Raw genomic sequence first — 21,915 nt, forward strand, 5'->3', positions numbered from 1 at the left:
CATCTGTAACTTGCTGACATGCATGGTGAAAGCTACTAAAAATAAGTTTTCTAACAAAAAATTACTTTTATGCAAATATATACATCTGTACTCTCAGACAATCAACAGTCACCTCTGAGAATTTCAACTTGGTGTCCCATCTGCATCTGCATTTCAGCACTGAGGGTGGACCACAACCACCTAAGGAAGTGGAAACACACTACTTTCTTTGATTCTGCAACATTGTAGGTCAAAGTTCATTCTGATGAAAATGTATGAGTCAGTGTCACCATATGAACTGTACAATATCATGAAACACATTATTTTAATTAGAAATAATAAAAAGCACTATGTTTCAGTTTAATTTCTGTTCAGATTCCAATCTCCTTTTGCAGAGGAAACAATTTTAAAAAGCAAAGAGCAACAGATCATAAAATATGGTGAGTGGTATTCACCATGGAGTCAATCCCTACCTTAGAGATTCGACTCTCATCCTTCCTCTTGGAGCTCTGCAGAGCTTCCAGATGGTGGCGGGCACTGTCGTAGTCCACAAGCTTCCTGCTACGCTTGGCGATGCGATTCTGTCAACAGGAAATGCATGCACTAAAAAAGAAGCATGGCCATAGAGTCTCCCTTTGACATCCAGATGCCAAAATGCTTTCCTTGCCCAGAGCTGCTGAGGATCTTGACTGGAGATGCTCAAGGTGAGCTGGAATTTCAGTAGCTAAGTGATCCCTGAACATCAGAGGACAGCCTCCAATCCTTTGTGTGGAAGCCATCAGATAAATATCTTCCCTTTTGATACTAATTAGATTAGTCAAGAGGAGTTGAGGGCAGAGTTTGCAGTCAAAGACCAGAAAAATTCCAGAATTAGGGAGAGAAGGAAAAACTACACTCCTCATTATTCTCTACTCTAAATCTTTAAATGTTCTATTCCGAAGATAGTGGAAAACAATGTTACATTCAGTTTTATAATTCTAATAACACACCAACAGCAATTCTATAAAAACACATTTACCCCTAAGAATTCTCTTCTATAAGTGCTTCTCAATCCTTTGTTCATTATAATCACTTGGACTAATGTGTCATTTGGAATAGCTGGTAGCCAAAGACACAGAGGTGATTGTGCTAATGGGCAAGCCTTTTCCCATGGGTCAACACTGGAAGCCATGAGAAAGTCTGGGAACAAGACATTCCCTTGCAGTGCAGATGAGAATGAGGTGATATATGGCTGCCAGGGGATAGGCATAAAGCCCCTCTCATTTCCATGGAACATTTTCTCTTAACAACCACAACAACAACAACAAAAAAGCTTTACGCTGCCAGAGGAGGAGCTTGCCCACAGGTGACAAACAAAGATCTACAGCTTCTGAAGGAGCAGTAAAACCAATGTGGCTCTGGTAGAGAGACAGAGAGCCTTCTGACCTTTAGATTTTAGGCAAAAATAATTATTGTAGGCAAAAGGGTAAAAGATAAAGTCTCAAGCGGCATAAAAGCTTCCTATGCTGAAGACCTGACTCCTATAACAAGTAATGGACTGTTCAAACTTGGACAGGGATGGAAACTCTTACTCAAGATCAACCACAGACATGAGGCTGACTTTGCCTAATACAGGGCCAGGAAAGGATTTAAAAACAAAACAATAACAATAGCAAAAACAGCCCTAACTCCACTACAAGCCTAACACTAAAAAACAAGCAATAGTGGCCTACCACTGGAAGAGGACAATGCAAGGAGAGAGATCCCTTCAGCAACACAGGCATACAAAAACAACTAAAATCTAATAAGCAGCAGCAACACTGAGAAAAACCCTCCAACACCTAAGGGCCCCAAAACAAGGCTTCAGCCTAAGAATCTGAAAATTGTACAGATGTTAAAACATAAGTACAAGGCATTAGCAGTCCAATTCTGGAGGCATTTGAAAGCTGTGATGCAATGAAGTAACAAATAGCAACAATAAAGCCCCAGTTCAGCTCAGGTTCTGATTAATGGATTCTAACTCTCACATTAATGGCCCGAAAAAAAGCCTGGCCAATTTCCAGACATAAATATTATTTCAGTCCTCACTATCCTATACATGATGTCTGGCATTCAATCAAAAATTACAAAATACACAAAAACAAAATAAACCAAAAAAAAAATACACACACACAAAAAAACAAAATACACAAACCCATGAGAAAAGATAAAGCAAACAACAAAGACAGACTTGGACATGACCCAAATGTTGGAAGTAACAAATAGAAATTTCAAAATAACTATGACTAATATGTTAAAGTATCTAGTTTGAAAAAGTCAACAATATACATAACCAGATGGTGAATTTCAGCAGAGATATAGAAACTTTAATGGAAAAATAGGAATCATATGGAAACACTAGAAATTTTAAGATGATCTTAGAGATAAACTGATTCAGTGGACCCATCACTAAACTCAAAAAAGCTGAGGAAATAAATAGTGCACTTGAAGATAGGTCACAATAAATTATTCCCATTAAAACACAAGAGAAAAGAATTGTAGAAAAAAAAAAAACACAGATAATTGAGTATCTAAGACCTACAATGCAATGTAAAATGGTCTAACACACTGTAATTGAAGTCTCAAAGGAAATGAGAAAATAAGAAGCAAGATTTCAAGAGATAATGGCTGAAAATATTTTTAAATAATGAAGACATCAAAGTTTAGATGCAAGAAACTCAGAGAATCCCAAAAAGGAAAAATATTAAACAATATACATCTAAAAACATGATAGACTACTTAACATCAAGAATAAAAGAAAAAGTAAAAAGGTAAGAATTACAGGATGCTAATCTTCAGAAACCACACGAGCCAGAACACATTGGATGACATATTTACAGTACTGAAAAATAAAAATTAAAAGAAATCTGCCAACTCAGAATTCCACACCCAGTGAAAATATCTTACAAAGGTGAAGGTGAAATAAAGTGTTTTTTTCAGACAAATAAAGGCTGAGGGAATTCACTGACAGCATAAGAATTTTAATATGAAATGGAGCTACACAGAAAAATGAGTACCAGAAATGATAAAAATCAATGTAAAATATACAAGATTTTGTTTTCCTACTTTTAATTGCTTGGGAAGGTAACAGATCATTCCGAGGAAAAAACCACAACTAATGTATTGTTGGGTTTATAACATATGTAAAAGAAAAATTACATTTTTATGTTATGGTGCAAAAGGAGGTAGGAACTGAAAGTATATTGCTGTATGGTTCTTAAATAATACATAAAGTAGTACACATTATTTCAAGTTAGGCCTAATACGTTAAAGATGTATATTATACATTGTAAGGCAGCAACTAAGAAATAAGTTAATAAAGAAGTATCTATGTGCCCCATAAATATAAACAATTACTATATATCAAATAAATTATACATCAAATAAATCAGAAAATGTAAAAATAAGTATAATTAATAAGGAAATAGTATAAAATATACTGATTCCTGAGACCCACACTAAGAGATTCTGATTTAAGTAGTCTGAGGCAAGGCCTAGGTATCTACACTTTTTAAAAAAAATCTTCCCTATAGTTCCAGTTATGCCCAGCTATTTGAATAATAAGAACTAATCCAGGAGGAGATGCTTTAAAAACTGCGAAATTTTATATGGTAGAAAGAAGAAGAAACAAAATAATAATATAAATGACTATGGCTTACAAGGCATTGTCACATCCAGTGGATCCTTCTAGCAACCTACAGAATGAATGCTTCAGGGATTATCTCCATTTTACTTTTAGGAAATGTGGAGCTGGATGAGATTGCCGCTAACTTCTCCCAAATTGCTCAGCAAGTCTGTGGCAAAAGTGAACTGAATTAGAAATTAGCCCCAGTGACCAGCGCCAGGAGTAGGGTGAGGCATGTGAGATAGGGCACAAAATTTAAGAAGGCCTCTTACTCTCAGGGTCATGTGAGTGCAGGGTTAGCAGCTGCCTCCTAATTTGTACCATGGGTTCTTTGCTGGCCTCACCCAATTCCATCCCTGCTTCTGAGTCTTGGTTAGTGCTCCTTCCAAACAGCTCTTGCTGTTTCTCTGACAGACTTTATGAGTCAACTACAAACTGTCACTCTATGCTATTCTTCTGCATGCCCATCAGGACTGGTGAGAGTTGGGTTGGGATAGTTAAACTCTTTGGCTATTTCTAATTGCTTTCATTTTCCCTGCACTGACCACTTCCAACTAGTATATGGGCAGAAAGCATGGAGACACACACCTAGTCACTCAAAGTATCCAACGAGTTAGCCCAGGCAGAGTAGAGTGAAAACCTTCAATTAGATATAGTGAACTCTATGTGCCTATAAAGTGACAAGACTCATTATTTTTGGCAAAAATCTGTTACCTTCAAAAAAGGCGTATTGCTTGAAGCAGTGGCCTGTGTAACTACATGCAAACTCTTATAAAAAGCTCTTCCTTAGGGACTTGCCTTCTAGCCTGGGACATTCCTTTAATAAATCTTCCAAGTGGAAAATCTTGATTCTCTGAAGATGAATTTGATTTTTGAAAGCAGCTATAATTCAATATATTTTAAGGCTTAGAATAAAGTGGGAGAATGTACTGGGTAACTGGGTAATCTTAGTTTTGTTCAAAAATAGGAAATGAAGTAAATAATTTGACTAATTTTCTTTGTTTCTTTTCTTTTTTGAGGGGGAGGGAGTTTCACATTCTTGTCACCCAGGCTAGAGTGCAATGGCACAGTCTTGGCTCACTTCAACCTCTGCCTCCTGGGTTCAAGCAATTTCCTGCCTCAGCCTCCAGAGTAGCTGGGATTACAGGCATGCACCACCATGCCCAGCTAATTTTTTGTTTGCATTATTAGTAGAGACAAGGTTTTGCCACGTTGGCCAGGTTGGTCTCAAACTCCTGATCTCAGGTGATCGACCTGCCGTGGCCTCCAAAAGTCCTGGGATTACAGGCATGAGCCACTGCATCTGGCTTGCTCATTTTCTTATGTAATTTTTAAGTCAATTATAAATGATAGCTTACCATAGCAGAAGTGACTATTTTGAAGAATAACACTCATTCTGATGCATACATTTTGGGGTTAAAAAAGACAAATCAATCTTATTTCCTTACCTATCTGATAATTGGGAAACTTGAAGGGAAAAACTCAAATTTCCTAAATAAGGGTAAGGTTGACAATTAGCTTTTTTATAGAAAATTATATAATTCTTGTTTAATCATCCAATAGGAAATTTAAATTACATTACAAATTTAACTAACATTTCTTGAAAAAAGAAATTCTTGAGGCTTCTCATTGTGCACTGAACCTCTACAGTTAAAAAATAATTTATTATACATTTTTAAAAATTCTGTAATAATCTCAATTTGGAATTCATTTTGGTACATTGTAGTAAATACATGCTTAGTTGCTCATGCATGGCAGCCAAGATAGAATCCAAACTATATTTTACAATAACTGCTCACAGCTGTAAGCCTGCCTGGGTTGGTGACAAGCAGGCTCTTATTATAACATTGATTTCAGATGTCAATGATGCATAACAGAAACTATAACACAGGGTATCCTGCCAATCACAGCTGGAAAAGCTAAACATCATCCCCTCATGAATGGTATTTCACAGCCCTTACTGATGGACTCAAGTAAATATTTGGAAATTTGCCTGAGGTTTTTAACTGCACATGGCCTGTTGATTTCAATGGGAGTCAAGAGTCAATTGTGTTCCATGCTTTAAAAATTCTACACTGAGTATTTTTAATCATAATCTTCCTTTCCATCAATAACTTAGTCATTACATAATCACTCAACACTATTTTTATAAAGTGATGGAGTCTATACCTACTTCTAACTTCCATTCACTGAGTAAAGGCACACAGAAAATAGCTTAAGTTCATATTCACAGAAAAACAACTTTCAAATATCAAATGCAGTCATCTGCTCACTCTCCAATTCCAAATTATCTCCTTTCCAAGTTAATAGCATTGCTATTTCCTGAACTGTTTGTTGTGTTATATGGCTTCACAATTACCTATCTTGGTTGATAGCCTCTGTGGTATGCTCCAGTTTCCTAAATGTGGCTTCAGGGAAAGAGAGATTCAGCCTCTTTCCATGATACATATAAAACCTTAACATATATTTACCTTACCCTCAGGGCATCCAACAAGGGATCTAGATGATATTGTTTCCAAATCTCTAGATGGTTCAGAAACTGCAGGATCATCTTTTTACGTGATCTCATCCATGGACTTCCAAAAAGGAAATGCTTAAGGAAAAGTTATACTGAGTCCTTTATCTTTCTGACATGGAATAAACTGTGTAAAAGACCAGCCAATATAATCTGTCATAATTTTATTTTAATCTTTCTGTGTTTCAATAAACGTAATTCTGTATGTGCTTGTATTCTGAAATTACATGCTCTTGGACAGTGTGCCCAATTTCTAAGTACAGTACAATAACTAAGATCTTCCCATTTTATTAATGATACTAAGCTTTTGTTCCTGAAACTCAAAAAAAACTTTCAGATGTTTGCCTCTCTAGTCAGTCACAGCCTTTATTTGGTTAGCTAAGTCATACTATGCATACATATCATATGAATAATTTGGACAAGCTGTAAGCTGCTTTAGAATTTTCAGGTAAGGGGACATAATTTTTCCTTAACCTCTTCTGATTTATTAAGTATTGCTTTTAAGGAGATTAAATTACCATGCAATAAAGGTGATGGTAGCAAGGGGGAAGAATAGGAGGCTCTGAACTCTCCTTCCCCACAGACACACAGATTTAACACCAACACATGAATGAATTTTTTGTGTGTGAGAAATGCAAAAACTAGTTGAATGGCTCCTGAACCCTTGGCAAGGGCAACTACAGCTACATTGAAAGAAGCAGGAAAAGGGGAGATACCTTCTTGCTATCCCTAGCACAGTGCCATATAATCAAGATGGAACCTCCAGCTTCCTGCTTCTGAGTGAATAGTGAAGAAGTAGGACTGCACATCTAACAAACCAACGTTTCTGGCTTCTAACCAAGGGAGTGTCTTCTATCTTACCTGTCTTGGATAGCTGACAGGTCTAGCACACATTAGACCTTGGGGTATACAGAGAATAAACAGAGGTTTGAACACGCATGCAGGCACTTTGCACAGCTCCTCTCCGTGCCTCAGTGTGGAGCAAGCAGGAGGAAACAAACAAATAAAAACAAACTTCCAGGTAGTATGACCTACCATACAACTAGTTGCCACAGACCCTCCCCTCAACTGAGGCAAAAATAAAATAAAATAAAATAAAATAAAAAGTACTCAGGTCACTACTTCTCTCTATTCAGGGAAATAATTAAACAAGTATCCAATGATACAACTTTTGGGTGCTTCCCAAGAAAATGGCTTCCACAGAAAATGAGTCTTGCTTGTCTCGGAGCACTGAAATGACCCAGCATCCTCTAGATGCCTAGGGGTTGCTAAGAACAAAGATAGCAGTCAGGATAGTCAAAAGTTTTAGAGGCTTCCAAAACCCATGACTGGGATGATTGGTGAAGGTCTTCTCCTATGTGGAGCTAGTCCACAAAGACTAAAAGAGGTTATTGTTTTGTCTAATGTGAACATATCAACACAGAGAACCAAGGTAAATTAAAAAACAGGGAAATATGTTTCAAACAAAGAAACAAAATAAATCTACAAGCATTAACCCTAATAAAATGGAGATATATGATGTGCCTGACAGAGAATTCAAAGTAACCGTCACTCAGATCAGAATAATGTATACACAAAGTGAGAAATTAAACAAAATGATAAAGAAAGTATCAAACAGAAATGATAGAACTGAAAAATACAATAATTGAACTAAAAAATTCACTGGAGGGGTTCAAGAGAAGATTAGATCAAGCAGAAAAAAGGATCAATAAACTTAGATAGGTCATTAAGAATGTCAGAGGAACACAAAGAAAAACAATGAAAAATATAGAATAAAACTTAAGGGATTTATGGGACACCATTACATGGACCAATTTATGCATTATGGGAGTCCCAGAAGGAGAAAACAGAAATAATCATAAAGGTATTGAAAGAAATAATGGCTGAAAACTTCCCAAGTCTGGGAAAAAAAATGTTCATTCAAATTCAGAAAGCCCAAAAACTCCAAATAAAATAAACCCCTCAAAGCCAACACAGAGGGCCAGACGCAGTGGCTCACACCTGTAAGCCCAGCATTTTGGGAGGCTGAGGTGGGCGGATCACAAGGTCAAGAGTTTGATACCAGCCTGGTCAACATGGTGAAACCCTGTCTCTGCTAAAAATACAAAATCAACTGGGCGTGGTGGCACATGCCTGTAGTCCCAGCTACTTGGGAGGCTGAGGCAGAAGAGTCACTTTAACCTGGGAGGCGGAGGCTGAAGGAAGCCAAAATCATGCCACTGCACTCCAGCCTGGGTGAGAGTGAGACTCCGACTCAACAACAAAGAAGTTTACACAGAGACACATTATAATCAGACAAATATTAAATTTCAAAGTACCAAGAGAAAAGTGACTTGCTCACATACAAGGGAATCTCTGTAATCCTATTAGTGGATTTTTAGCAGAAGCAGGCCAGAAGGGAGTCAGATGGCATATATAAAGTGCTGACAGAAAAAAAGATACAAAACTGTGGGTACTTGTTTCTTATATTCTTAAAGAAAAGATAAAGATACTGCTAGACAAACCAAAGCTGAAGGTCACCACCATTAGGTGCACCTTACAAAAAATGCTAAACAGATTTATTTAACATGAAATGAAAGGACACTAAACAGTGAACAATAGCATAAGAAACGATAAGATTTGTTGATAAATGTAAATATATAGACAAATACAGAATATTGTATTACCTTAACAGTGGTGGGTAAATCACTTTTAATTCTAGTGTAAAAGTCAAAAGACAAAAATACTATAAGCATAACTATACTATAAGCATAAAGATAACTAAAAATATATATTTATGGAAATACAATATAAATATATGCAAATTTTGACAACACAAAGTTTATATGTGGTGAAAATAAAAGTGTAGAGTTTTTATAGGTGATTGATGTTAATTTAGTTTTTAGCTTAAAATAGGCTGTTATAATTATAAAATATTTTATCAAAATTGTATCATAACCACAAAAATACATATGGAAGTTACACAAAAGTAAGAGAAAAAAAATCAAAGCATACGAATACAAAGAAACAACAAAATACAAAAGAAATTAGCAAGAGAGGAAAAGAAGAACAAATGAACTATAAGACAAACAGAAAACAATAAATAAAATAACAGTAAATTCTTTTTAATTAATAATTATTTTAAATGTAAGTTGATGAAACTCCCAATCAAAAGACATAGAGTGGCTAAATGAATTTAAATTAAAAAAAGATCCAACTATTTGTTGTCTACAAGAGACTCACTTTAGATTACAGGACACACATAGCCTGAAAGTAAAGAGAAGGAAAAAGACATTCCATGCAAATGGTAACCAGAAAAGATTAGGGATGGCTGTCCTTATCAGAAAAAATAAACCTTAATTCCAAAATTTTCACAAGAGAAGCAGAAGGACATGTAATGATAAAAGGATCTATCCTTCAGGAAGATATAGCAATTATAAATATAAAGCACCTATATATGTAAAACAAACATTGACAAACTGAAGAAATAGATAGCAATATGATAATAACATAAAACCTTAATACCCCACTTTCAATTACAGATAGAACCACAATTTCAATTACAATTTCAATTATAGACAGAACAACAACAAAGGAACAGTAGACCTGAACAACACTACAGACCAGATGTACCTAACAGACATACAGGATATTCAATCCAACAAGAGCAGAACACACACTTCTTAGGTTGCACATGGAAGATTCTTCACAAAACGAGTCTTGACAAATTTAAGAAGACTGAAATTGTACCAAGTATCTTTTCCAACCACAATAAAATAAAACTAGAAATCAACAGCAGAAAGAAAACTGAAAAACTCACAAATGTGTGGAAATTAAACAACACAATTTTGAACAACCAGTGGGTCAAAGAAGATATCAAAAGGGATATTAAAAAGTATCTCAGTGCAAATGAAAACAAAAACAAGCATACCATAACTATATGATACAGCAAAAGCAGTACTAAGTTCAAAGTTTTAGTGATAAATGCATACATTAAAAGGAAAGATCAGGTTTTGCTCTCATATTTACAATGATATTGCCCCCTTCCTTGTGACCACTGGTTATTCTAATGGAAATCCTTTTCAAATGCTATATAACAAAAAGTTTTCATTATAAAAAAGATTGGAATTTTTGGCAGCTCTGGTTTATGATTTTATAGCCATAGGTTTAAAAAGAATTCTGTGGAAAAATAAAAGCTGCAGCAGTTCACTAAAAAGGAAATGTGATTTCTGTAATGACATTTCTTTTCTAATAGGAACAATATAAAAATTCCATGCTTAAATAAATGAAAAGTTACCAACTATCTTTGATGTCAGTTTGAGGACTTTTAATAATTCTTTCCTTGCCCGTGTTTCAATAACTACATGAGGCCACTCAATTCTTCCCTTTATAGACACAGAGTAAAATACCTTTATGTCAGGAAATTGGCCCAGGTAGGTATCCAGTGTTAGCAAGGACCCGTCTACAAGTTTTTGATGAAAATCTTCCCACAGCACATCACATTTCTAAAAGAAAAAAAGAAATAAAGAGACCACTGCTGAATTATTTTAATTGGATACCTTTCACCAAACTTCTGAAAAAAATCTGCAAATATAAAATTAGACAAGTAATACTTTTTCACATATGAGATGCTAGGGAAAAAATGAGGATCATTTAACAATGCAGTACAATTTTAAGGCAATTTGGCCACTGGTTCTAGTTAACAAACCAGGCTAGCTAAGAGCTCAGCTCATTAAAATTGTATTTCTGATTCTAAAATACTAAAGAATGCAGAAACTTCAAAAGATCCCCCTATCCCTATAGACGGACTTTGGGGCCAAGAGACTGAGAATAATCCCACTAAGACAATTTGCTTCTGAAGCACTCCATGAAATCAGAAACCACCTTGCACTAAACAAACAAATCATTTCTGATATGTTGCCTCCATCGGGGAAAACAGAAAAGTTACAGTCATATTGGGAAGGGTATTACCATGTATGGAGTATCAATTATGATAAAAACACAATGAATATTAGGTATTATTATTATTACAAATAATATTACTGCTATCACTATGTTAAGGCATACTCACAATTGCTTTATAAGAACAGACTTTGTTATTTCCCCTATACGGAACAGGACAATGAAGCCCAGAGGATGTCATATAACCTGGCCAAGGTTATGTAGTTGATAAATGACAGGCACAGGTTTCAACTCAGGTCTGTCTCCTTGAACTCAAGGCCCATGATATGACTATCATACCAGGCTCCCTCACCAGAGAAGGACTTTTTATCCCAGCTGTGTGACTTTGGGGAGCTAGACCTCCCTGAATTTCAATATCCCCAATTAAATGAGTTGACAATGTAAAATGCTTCACAGAATTTCAGGCAAATAGCAGGTACTCAAGAATGTCATCTTCACATTTCTCTCACTAGCACATTTTGGGTCTCTTGACAGAGTCTGCTGTTTGTCACCCAATCTCTACCCTTTCTTCCTTCCTGCTAACTGAACCTCCCACTTTAGCTAGACTCTTGGCCACCTAACATAAAAAACTCTACTTCTCAGACTCCTTTGCAACAAGGTGTGGTCATGTGGCTGTGTTGTAGATAATGGGATGTGCTTTCAGGAAGTGTCCTGAAAAAGAGGGAGTGGGCTGTCTTCCAAACTTCACCCTTCTTGCTAACTGGCATACAGAAATAAGAGCTGACGGCCAGTGATCAGAGAGCCACCTTGACATTGAAGGCAGGCTAAAAATGGCAAACATGGCCCCCTAATACTGTAGGGTCAATATGCAATGTCTGGGCTGCTGACCTTTAAATTCCTCTATGTGAGAAATAAGTTTTTATCTTGTTTATATCTTGTTAACACACACACACACACACGCACGCACGCACACACGCATGCACGCACCTCTTCCTAAATTTGATTTTGTTTCTTTGTCACACTTTGAAAAGTAATCCTAATTGTTACAAATCTCAATTCAAGAATTTTATGTAAACCAAAACATTTAAATCCACTGTTTAAAAAAGCTCAACTGCTGATGTGAGTAGACCCTCTGAACATGCAGTGTTCAGTTTTTTCATCATCACAAGCGCCTATGCTTGTGTCTGCAACCAAGGATATCAAAAATCCTGGCAGCTGCAAGAGCCAAGGTAGGAGAACAGCCATTTCCTTAAAAAATCAATGCCAATAGTGGTCTCTGCCATACATAGAATGTAATGTGGTGTTCTGAAAAGTTATTAACACAAGTTTCTATTATTCCCTTAAAATTTTTTGGCCATCAATTTTTAGTTATATTACTACTTAGAAACTGACAAAGTATTTAGCAACATGATGTTGGAATACTGTGTTTTTATTGAAGAAATGTGAGAAGATGCAATTACTTAATAATTGTATCTAAAAGTAATGTGTGCAATCTGCTTTAGCCAAATCTGCATCCTGAAAGTTTTTGAAAGATCTAAAAGAGCCAACAAACATCTTCCTCACAAATAAATCTCTGTTATTATCTCAGTTATAAGAAGATTACAAAGCTCAATGTCAGGATGTCAGAATTGCCACTGAGCAGCCTAGGACTCCATTGTTAACCGCATGTTTTCCAAGGCTGCACAGACATTCAGTGCATCACCTATTAGAGCTTCCCCTGAGCTCTGGCTGCTACATCGAGTTTAGGTCATCTGTGCCTCAAGAGCTGCAATAACTCACCTGGAGTAGAGGACATGATAAACAATTGCTCTTTGTTTTAACAAAGAACTTGGATGTGAGAGAATCTGTGACTGACAGTTGTCTCACATCAGTAATCATAACACGTACCAAACACTGAGTAGGTAAAGGACGTGTACTAAAAGGCAATCAATGTCTTATCAGTAGGTACAATTATTTTCTCATTTTGTAGATGAGAAAACTACCAGCCCAAGAAGTTTAAAGAACTGGTCCAACGTCACACAGAGCTACTCAGTCTCTGGTCCATTCTGCTTTCCACAAAGCAAAACCTGCTTACTCACTTCCCATCAGCCAGACAGCCCCCAGCCAGGAGCCTGATCTCAGGTGTTAAGACATGCCTAGGGCCAAAGGCTTCCTGAAGCCGAATTCCTTTTTACAGTCTGACTTTGTGCTTGTCTCCAGGATGTGAAGATCTCTGACTGGACTAGCTGATGCTAAAGTGGAAAGGATGCTCTTCTGAACTCCTGTCCCTCCATTTGGGGAAGGATAATCAATAGGGGACTGTGATGAAGGGGTGAAGTTAGGACACAAATCACACTGTGATCCAGATCTGCTAGAAATGGGCTGTTAAGACTTGTAGTGAGGACAGAAAGATGATATTGTAATTTTGCAAAAAGGACTTTTAAACAGCGATCTACCCAAGTGGTTTTATGACCATCTTCACTTTTCTTCTTCTTTGAAATGAGGTCTTGCTCTGTTACCCAGGCTGGAATGCAACAGCTCAACAGATCTTGGCTCAGTGCTACCTCTGCCTCCCGGGTTCAAGCGATTCTCCTGCCTCAGCCTCCTGAGTAGCTGGGATTACACGCATGCACCACCATGCCCAGCTAATTTTTTTGATTTTTAGTAGAGACGAGGTTTCACCATGTTGACCAGGCTGGTCTTGAACTCCTGAACACAGACGATCTGCCCACCTCAGGCTACCAAAGCGCTGGAATTACAGGCGTGAGCTACCACACCTGACCCATCTTCACTTTTCACTCTAACTTTGGAATCATCTGGCAGTAGAACTGCACAGTGCCTTCTGGGTTCACTGTCTCACCTCATGATTAAGATTGTGAAGTGGGAAGAGCAGGTTAGGGGACAGGTGGACTGAGCAAGGCTCATGGGAGCCTCATGGAAGCCACCCCAGCTCTTACCTCGCCAACCATTTTCACATCTTCCCGCCCATACCAATCTGGCTCATAGACTTCATGCAGCGACTCCGTGAGCTTCATGGAGGCCTCTTGCATGCCTAGTGTTGGAGAGAAACAACTCCTGTTACACAGAAATTGTTGAAGAGTCTCTTCTCCCTTCCTCCACTTTTTTAAGTGAGAGTAAAATATTGAGTACTTGCTAAACATTTAAGGAAAAATTTTAAAGGCACAAGTGCTGCTTGTATTTGCTATTGTATCTTCCCTAGAGGGTCTCTAAGATTTATCACATTGCACATTTTCTATTATTCACACGACAATGATAGATATGGGTTCTTGGGAAAAATCAACAAGTATCTTACTCTGAAAATTACAATGATCATAATGTGTCCTATTATGTATGCTATCATTTGCCAAGAGGTATTGGATGCTAAGAACACTGTTCTATAAAACTGTAGAGTTCTAAAACTAAAATTAGTCCTAATGAATTTAAACACAAGAAATAAAGCATTTTTAGAAGGAGCTAGAAGTAAAAATTGACAGGATTACAGGGCATAACCGTTGAAAGTGGTTAAGTGCCCTAAAATGGTAAACATGTTTAAAGTGGTTAAATGGTTAAGTTTTAAGTGGCCTAAAATTTTTACAAAGAACAAAGAAAAAAAGTTTGTCATCTTCCAGTATAGTAAGTCCTTATCTAATGTCATAGGTTCTCGCAAAGTATGACTTAAATTGATATGATGAATAATGAAACCAATTTTACCCAAGGCTAATTCATATAAACAAGAGTTAATTTCCCAGGACATATTTTTCATCACAGACACATCACAAAACTTCGAACTGAAGGTCAAAACACTTCTAATATTGAACATTGAAATAAATGTGAGCAGTACATACATTTAAGAAAGATTAATAAAAACAAGATAATTATTTACTTACTCCAGTTTAGGGTCATGGGTGACCAGATCCTCTCCCAGAGGCTCAGACCACAAGATGGGCACTAGCCCTGGACAAAACGCATACAATTGCAGGGTGCACTCACACACCCACACTCATTGCCATGCCAGTGAACCTCACTTGTACATCTTTGGGATGTGGGAGAAAGTCTATGTACCAAGAGAAAACCCAATATATAAATTCCACATGGACAGCGGCCCTGGCTGAGATCTTTTTTTTTCATCAATATTGTAACAAAATGATGCTGAATGAAACAATGTTATCTGAAGATCTGCTATAGCATTAAAAACTATGAATGCAGTTTTAAATCAAAACTCTTAGAAACCTTAGGTTCACAAGCCTTTGGGTCTGAATTTTCATTAGGGATACATTTGATATGTTACAAAACTATGGTTATTAATATCGGGAAAGATACATGCTTCTGAGCCCAACATGGGTGCCATAAAGTATTACCCAGTCCTTTTTAGTCTCCCCCAAGGACCCCCTGCACAAAGGTTAGTGTATGTCCTGAAAAGCCACCAAGACAGCTCATGGCTGAGAGCAGAATAAGGGGCCACGAAGAACTGGGACTTGGAGACATGCCTCTGGCAGCAGACACTCCCTGACAGCCAGAAGGTGGGACCTGGCCACATTGATGTCTTTGCCTTTGTCACTAGGGGGGATAAAAGGGGGCTGGGAACAGGGAAAGGAGAGGAAAATCAGAGCACTGTCATAAGAAATAAAAAAGCACATCCTGTAAACTTAAGGTCAGTGAATCCTAAGATGAAAATCATTTGTTAAACTAAAAACTCAACATTCTTGCTGGATTGGAAGTCGTTAATTCTGGGTTCAACTGTGAGAGAAAAGAACGAAATAAAAGATGTTTGAAATGACAGAAATATATCCTTAAAGAAATGAGAGAAGTATATCCCTGAAGAGTATGTATAAAAGTCCATTTGTAACTTGGTATTTTCATAGTGCTTGTGTTCTCTTTAGACAAAGAACATCTCCCTCCCTTCAGAGCATCATTGGGCATATTCAAGGAAGCTTTGACAATGAGGTGTTCTGCCCACACCAGCTGAAGCAACTTGGTCACCATCAGATGAAGCCCTAGCAGAGTCTAGGGTGGGAAATAAACAGTATGACTCAAGACTCTAGGGACTCTGATGAAACACAGTCATCCAGTTGAAGAGGCAGCAAATAGAAGACAAAACCTGAATCCGACCGCTAGCACTCTGAATCCAAGCAAGGGGGAATGTGTTCTCTCACGATGTGGTTAACACTGAGGTGGAAGCTACATTATCCCAAGTGTCCAAATTCACCTCCACCCAAGTACAAGCAAATCTATATCAAGAAATATATCCCTCAAATTCATACCAAGCATTAATCACTAGTGAACCCCCTTCTATAATCCAGATGCCAAAAGACTACTGGCATTTTCTTTAAATCTTTGTCTTAATTCTGATGGAAATTTTACATAGCTGTGTAGATAGGTTTTTAACAATGTCTTAAGAGGAGAAAAAGAAATGACAGCACTGTAGGACAAACAACCTTTGTGAAGAAAAATAAAGTCATGAATGCTTAAATAAAATTATATAAGGCTTTAATCATCGAGACTAAAAGCACAATGTTGCAGTAAATATGTCTATTAGAAGGCAAAACTAACTACTAATTACAGGGTGGATAAGTAGTGATGAATCATTTGGACAGAAACCATTTTGACATGGAAATTATTTTCGGAACATCTACTCCATAAGATGCGCTTTGATGGATACACAGGTGACAGGCTCTAAATCTGGAGCTGGGCTCCAGACTGGCAGAGCTTTTAGGGATTTAGAGATTACTCTGAGTGTGATAAGGGAAAAAAAAGCTAAACTACAAGTTTCCTTCAGATTAATTTGGTAACATTAAAGCAGAATAGATGCTAAACGTAGGCTACCTCTGACATTGAATAACGTACAATATCCAAAATTTTCTGAAAAGATTAGTGATTTCTAAAACTATAAGACAACTGCCCAGCATCATATGTAGAAGAATTATTATTATTTTACTATTTGATGGGAACCACTTCCCTCTCTTCAAAATTTTGGACCTTCTCCAAGACACTTCATATAACGTCTATTCTCATTTGCAGCCAAATATGTAAGCTTCTATTTTTATCCTTTAAGACTCATTGCTTAGATTGCACTACTTTATAAGTACTCCTTGCTTACGTAGCCTGAGGGTATGTGTTTTAGTTAAAAATAACATCAGTTAAAATAAATTATGACAATAACCAGAAGCAGTGATAAACCATTAAAAGGACATCGAAAATACTTCAAGTATCTAGTAGCTTTGTCCCACTGCTTAAAAGAGAGTTGTGTAAAAAGACAGCAGCTGCCTCAAAGGAAAGCAAGAGCGAGAATCTTTTCCTTAGATTCTCAAGAAAAGCAAGGATGGGAACAAGAGACAGAATAAAATAGGCAGTTGGCAAGGCAGCTCGAGCAGTCACCCTTACCCTCTAGTCATACCCCCACATAAGACACATAAATGAAGAACTATTTCGTTTTTTTGAGATGAAGTTTCACTCTTGTTCCCCAAGCTAAGTGTGAGCTGAGATGACACCGTCACTGCAACCTCTGCCTCCCAGGTTCAAGGGATTCTCTTGCCTCAGCCTCCCAAGTAGCTGGGATTACAGGCGCACATCACCAGGCCTGGCTAATTTTTTGTATTCTTGGTAGAAACGGTTTCCACCATGTTGACCAGGCTGGTTTCAAACTCTTGACCTCAGGTGATCCGCCTGCCTCAGTTTCAAACTCCTGACTTCAGGTGATCTGCCCACCTTGGACTTCCAAAGTGCTGGGATTACAGGCATGAACCACTGCACCTGGCCTGAAGAATTATTAATGACACCACCTGCTCCATGTTCCATTTAGAGAAAGATCTGGCATGTTCATCATCCCTGTGTCTGGCCTCTACAGGACCTGCGTGCCTCCCAATTCTAAATTCCTACTGGACATCTCCACCTGGATGTCTTACTAATACCTCAAACTTCACATGTCAAAAACAAACTTTTAATTTTCCTGTCCAAACCTCCTTCTACTCCTTTTCCCAGTTGTCACGAATGCCACCGAGTTACCCCAGTTTGAAAACTAGAAGTCATCCCAGATTTATCCTCCCAAAGCTGAGTCACCACGACACACCAATTCTGCCTGAATCTCAAATCTAACCCCTTCATTTCCTGCCCACTGCCCTTCCCTGGATTAGGTACTCATCACATATGATTTAGATTAGATAACATAATCCACCTAACACAATTTAGCAAAGTAGCTGGCACAAGCAAATGCCCAAATGTCAGCCATCACAATACAAAATGTTTTTGGAGGCAACATAACAAAATAATTAAGACTATTATTTGCAATTATTTCCATTACATGTGATCCATGTGATTTTAGGCAAATTATTAATCATCAATAACCTCAGTTTTCCAAAGTGTAAAATACCAATGAACATACCTGCCACAAGTTTGTAGGGAAAATGACATAAACTGAGGCATGCAAAATGCCGATTTCACTGCCTGGCACATAAGTGCTTAAATGTTAGCTAATATTATTGAATGCTGGGAAAAAGTCCTAGCATGTGTGATGAATTATATTATTTACTGAGAATGACAGCGAGGAAAACTGAGCCAGCCCCCCAGGTGGAAAACTGCTTGGGGCATTCTAAAGTAGTAAACAGTATATGTATACCATACACCAGTTAAACTAGTTCTTTAAGCACGGGATGTGTGACCCTGCCCCTGTGGCTCCCTCATGGAGAACGCTTTTTGAGTTGTCTTTGACCCGTGGTAAGCAGACACCAGCTTATCTTGGTTCTATGATAAAACACAGAACACCTGCCTGTTGATAATAATCACCTGTTCAGAGAGAATAAATATCTGAGTCAGAGTCTAATTAAGGATCTCAGTTCGGAAGGCTGGTAGCTCTCTGAAGTCCCACTTTGCTGTTCTATCTTTCTGTTTGTTTCTTAATTCCTTCAGTGCCACCTGGGTTGGGGTTTCTATGACCAAGCTGGTCTCGGCAATTGAGCTACTGGACTAGACTTCTGCTAAATCTCCATTCAATTTCACTTCTTCTAGCCTGAATTCTACACAATCACAATAACTATTTTTCTAAAATGCTAATCTGACCGTGGGACTTTTTCCCTTGCCTACAATAACACTAACAATGACTCTCTTCTCTATTGAGAGAATAAAATCCCCATGTGATATGATACATAGAGTACTTCTTAATACAAATGCTGCTTATCTTTCCATGTTTCATCCAGCTCAGTTTTCCTCTTGTATCTCACTGCTCTATTACCTGAAGAACCTATGCTTCCTTCTACCTCCTGGTCCAGTTGTTTCTTCAACCTGCAATGTCCCTCTAAAATCTCCCTCTCTATAGCAAACATAATCACTTAATGGCCACATATGACCACATTTCTTGGGTCCATTCAAGTGTAAGTTCCTTGGAAGAACCATTCCTGCCCCAGTCTCTTGCCCCTCCTAAGGTGGGACTCTGTCCTCTGTTGTGATGGCACTGAGCAAAATCATCTAATACATATTACTATACCTATCTGGCTTTTTTATTTAACTGTCTCCCCATCTCTGCTATGAGCTCCTTGTTTTATTCATCTCTGCATCTCCCTCTGCTAGAACAGTGTCCAGCACACAAATGGAGTTCCAGAGGTGTTTGCTGCTAAAATAAATGCAAACATAAGATCTGCCCCACAAAACATAAGCATCAGCAGAAATCAAAGAGACCCACAGAAGAGAAGCTACCCAGAGATCAGTCATAATAAACCAACTAGAATTCACTTAACCCAACTTCACAGAATCCCAGTTTGGGGGCTTTTGGGAGCTCCTGAGAGAACTGGAGCACTTAATAGAAGAGGAACTCAAAGCAACTAAGAAACTCAATGATTTTCCCACAATTGCCCCAGGACCCACGACTCTCCAGGGCCAGGCATCACTCTCTCTCATGCTGCCCGAATGCTACCAGCATTACAGCAGGATTAGTTAGCCAGAGCTCTCCTTGTGAAAACAAGAAAAATTGCCCATGAAAGCCTTTGAAAATGTAAATTATTATCTACTTAAGGCATTGACATGGTTTGGCTCTGTGTCCTTATCCAAATCCCATCTCGAATTGTAATAATCCCCATGTGTTGTGGGAGGGAACTGATCATGGGGGCAGGTTTCTCCCGGCTGTTCTCATGATAGTGAATAAGTCTCATGAGATCCGATGGTTTGATAAAGGGCAGTTCCCCTGCATAGGCTTTCTTGCCGGCCACCATGCAAGACATGCCTTTGCTTCTCCTTTACCTTTTGCCGTGATTGTGAGGCCTCTCCAGCCATGTGGAACTGAGTCCATTAATCCTCCTTTTCTTTATAAATTACCCAGGCTGGGGTATGACTACAAGCAGTGTGAGAATGGATTAACACAAACATATACCTTGTTTTCAAGTTTGGTCCCAAAATCCAAAATATGTTCCCAGGAACACTATTCATTCTTCACAAAGCTTTGAGAAGACAGAAGGGTCCTATAGTCAAATAACTCGTAATTCCTGCCTGCCCCACAGGACTTCTGGAGTTGACTTTAGCATATTAAGGGCTCTGAGAAACTCAGCCGTGGCCTGTTTAGGAATTCATTCCAATCAGCTGTGGACAAAGTAATTTTAAACAGATCTGCTTGTTAACATCAGTGAATCAGCTGATGTTAACAAACCCAAGATGGGGAAAAGCTGATCAAATTCCTTTCTCCTTCATTCGGAGCTGTGACCGCTAGCACTGGAGTTCAGGCACAGTCTGCCAGAGAGGGTTATTTGATGCTCTATACAGCTTTTCTCTGGAGCTCAATCCTCACTCTCAGGAAATTCTTCTAGATCACATTAAGGAAAAAAATTATGCCAGTCTTTATAAGCAGCAGGCTCCACATAAAAGAGGCAGCACAGACCAAATTGTATAGACTTGGGAAACAGAACTCACTTTCATTCAACAAATGTATTCACATTTCAAAAAATCAACTAACCCAGAAAATGTCCTGTGCTTGAAACAACATATGACTTCTGAGTTCAAAACCTAAATCAATAATAAAAGAAATACCTAGAGTGGCTTCTATTTTCTGACTGAACTGTTACAAATACTTAAGGTTGATTTGGGAGTAATTCCATCAAACTGTGGAAGTTAAATTCTCTGAGGCTTACTTCTTTGCAAATGTAAAATCAAGTTAATGACATTGATATAGCGGTGTTGGGAAGTTAGAAACAGGGAATATGTCTAAAATGCTTAGCACAGACTCTAGCACTTAGTAACTGCTCATTAAAAAGTAATAGATAGGTTGCCATTATTCCATTGTATATATGAACTCTGACTTGTGAAACTAATGCCTTACCACTGGTCATGTAGTTCAAAGGCAGTAAGACAGTAGATAAAAGTCAGGGCTTTGGAGGGAAACAGAAAAAAATATGCAATCTGGCACTGTTGTTTCCTTGGCATGTGACCTTGGATGAGCTTTTTAAACTGTTTAAAAAGCTCACTTTTTCTTTTTTTTTTTTTTTGTGAGACAGGGTCTCGCTCAGTCACCTAGGCTGGAGTGCAGTGGCGTGATCTCGGCTCACTGCAACCTTCACCTCTCATGTGCAACCATGCCTGACTAACTTTTGTATTTTCAGTAGAGATGGGGTTTTTCCATGTTGCCCAGGCTGGTCTTGAACTTCTGGCATAAAGTGTTCCACCCACCTTGGCTTCCCAAAGTGCTGGGATTAAAGGCTATTTGAGCCACTGTGCCCGGCTATCACTCATTTTTCTTATCTATAAAATGAAGATAATAAAACTACCTGCCTGTAGAGCTATCATGAGAATTAAAATGATATGCCTGGCTATAAAATTAGTAAATATATTTTAGTTTAAAAATCAATTTTGTTAATTTTTATTATTTTGGCCAATTTTTTGTTATTGATATTTTATTTTATTATTTAATAACATGTTTGTAATCAATTTTACATATCCATATTGA

General features: G+C 37.9%; 1 protein-coding gene across 4 annotated transcripts in view; it reads right to left on the bottom strand.

Annotated features, from left to right (window-relative positions):
• AMPH (amphiphysin) overlaps positions 1–21,915 on the bottom strand; it is a 245,485-nt gene that overhangs the window by 97,139 nt on the left and 126,431 nt on the right. For all 4 annotated transcript variants that reach the window (XM_017519465.2, XM_017519464.2, XM_037735196.1 and 1 more), the window contains exons 4-6: positions 13,955–14,049; positions 10,526–10,621; positions 453–560 (exon numbers count right to left, since the gene is read on the bottom strand). In XM_017519465.2, the coding sequence (XP_017374954.1) occupies positions 453–560; positions 10,526–10,621; positions 13,955–14,049 (299 nt within the window). The remainder of the gene's footprint in view (positions 1–452; positions 561–10,525; positions 10,622–13,954; positions 14,050–21,915) is intronic.

This window comes from Cebus imitator, unplaced genomic scaffold (assembly GCF_001604975.1).
Source record: "Cebus imitator isolate Cc_AM_T3 unplaced genomic scaffold, Cebus_imitator-1.0 Scaffold749, whole genome shotgun sequence".
Taxonomy (NCBI): domain Eukaryota; kingdom Metazoa; phylum Chordata; class Mammalia; order Primates; family Cebidae; genus Cebus; species Cebus imitator.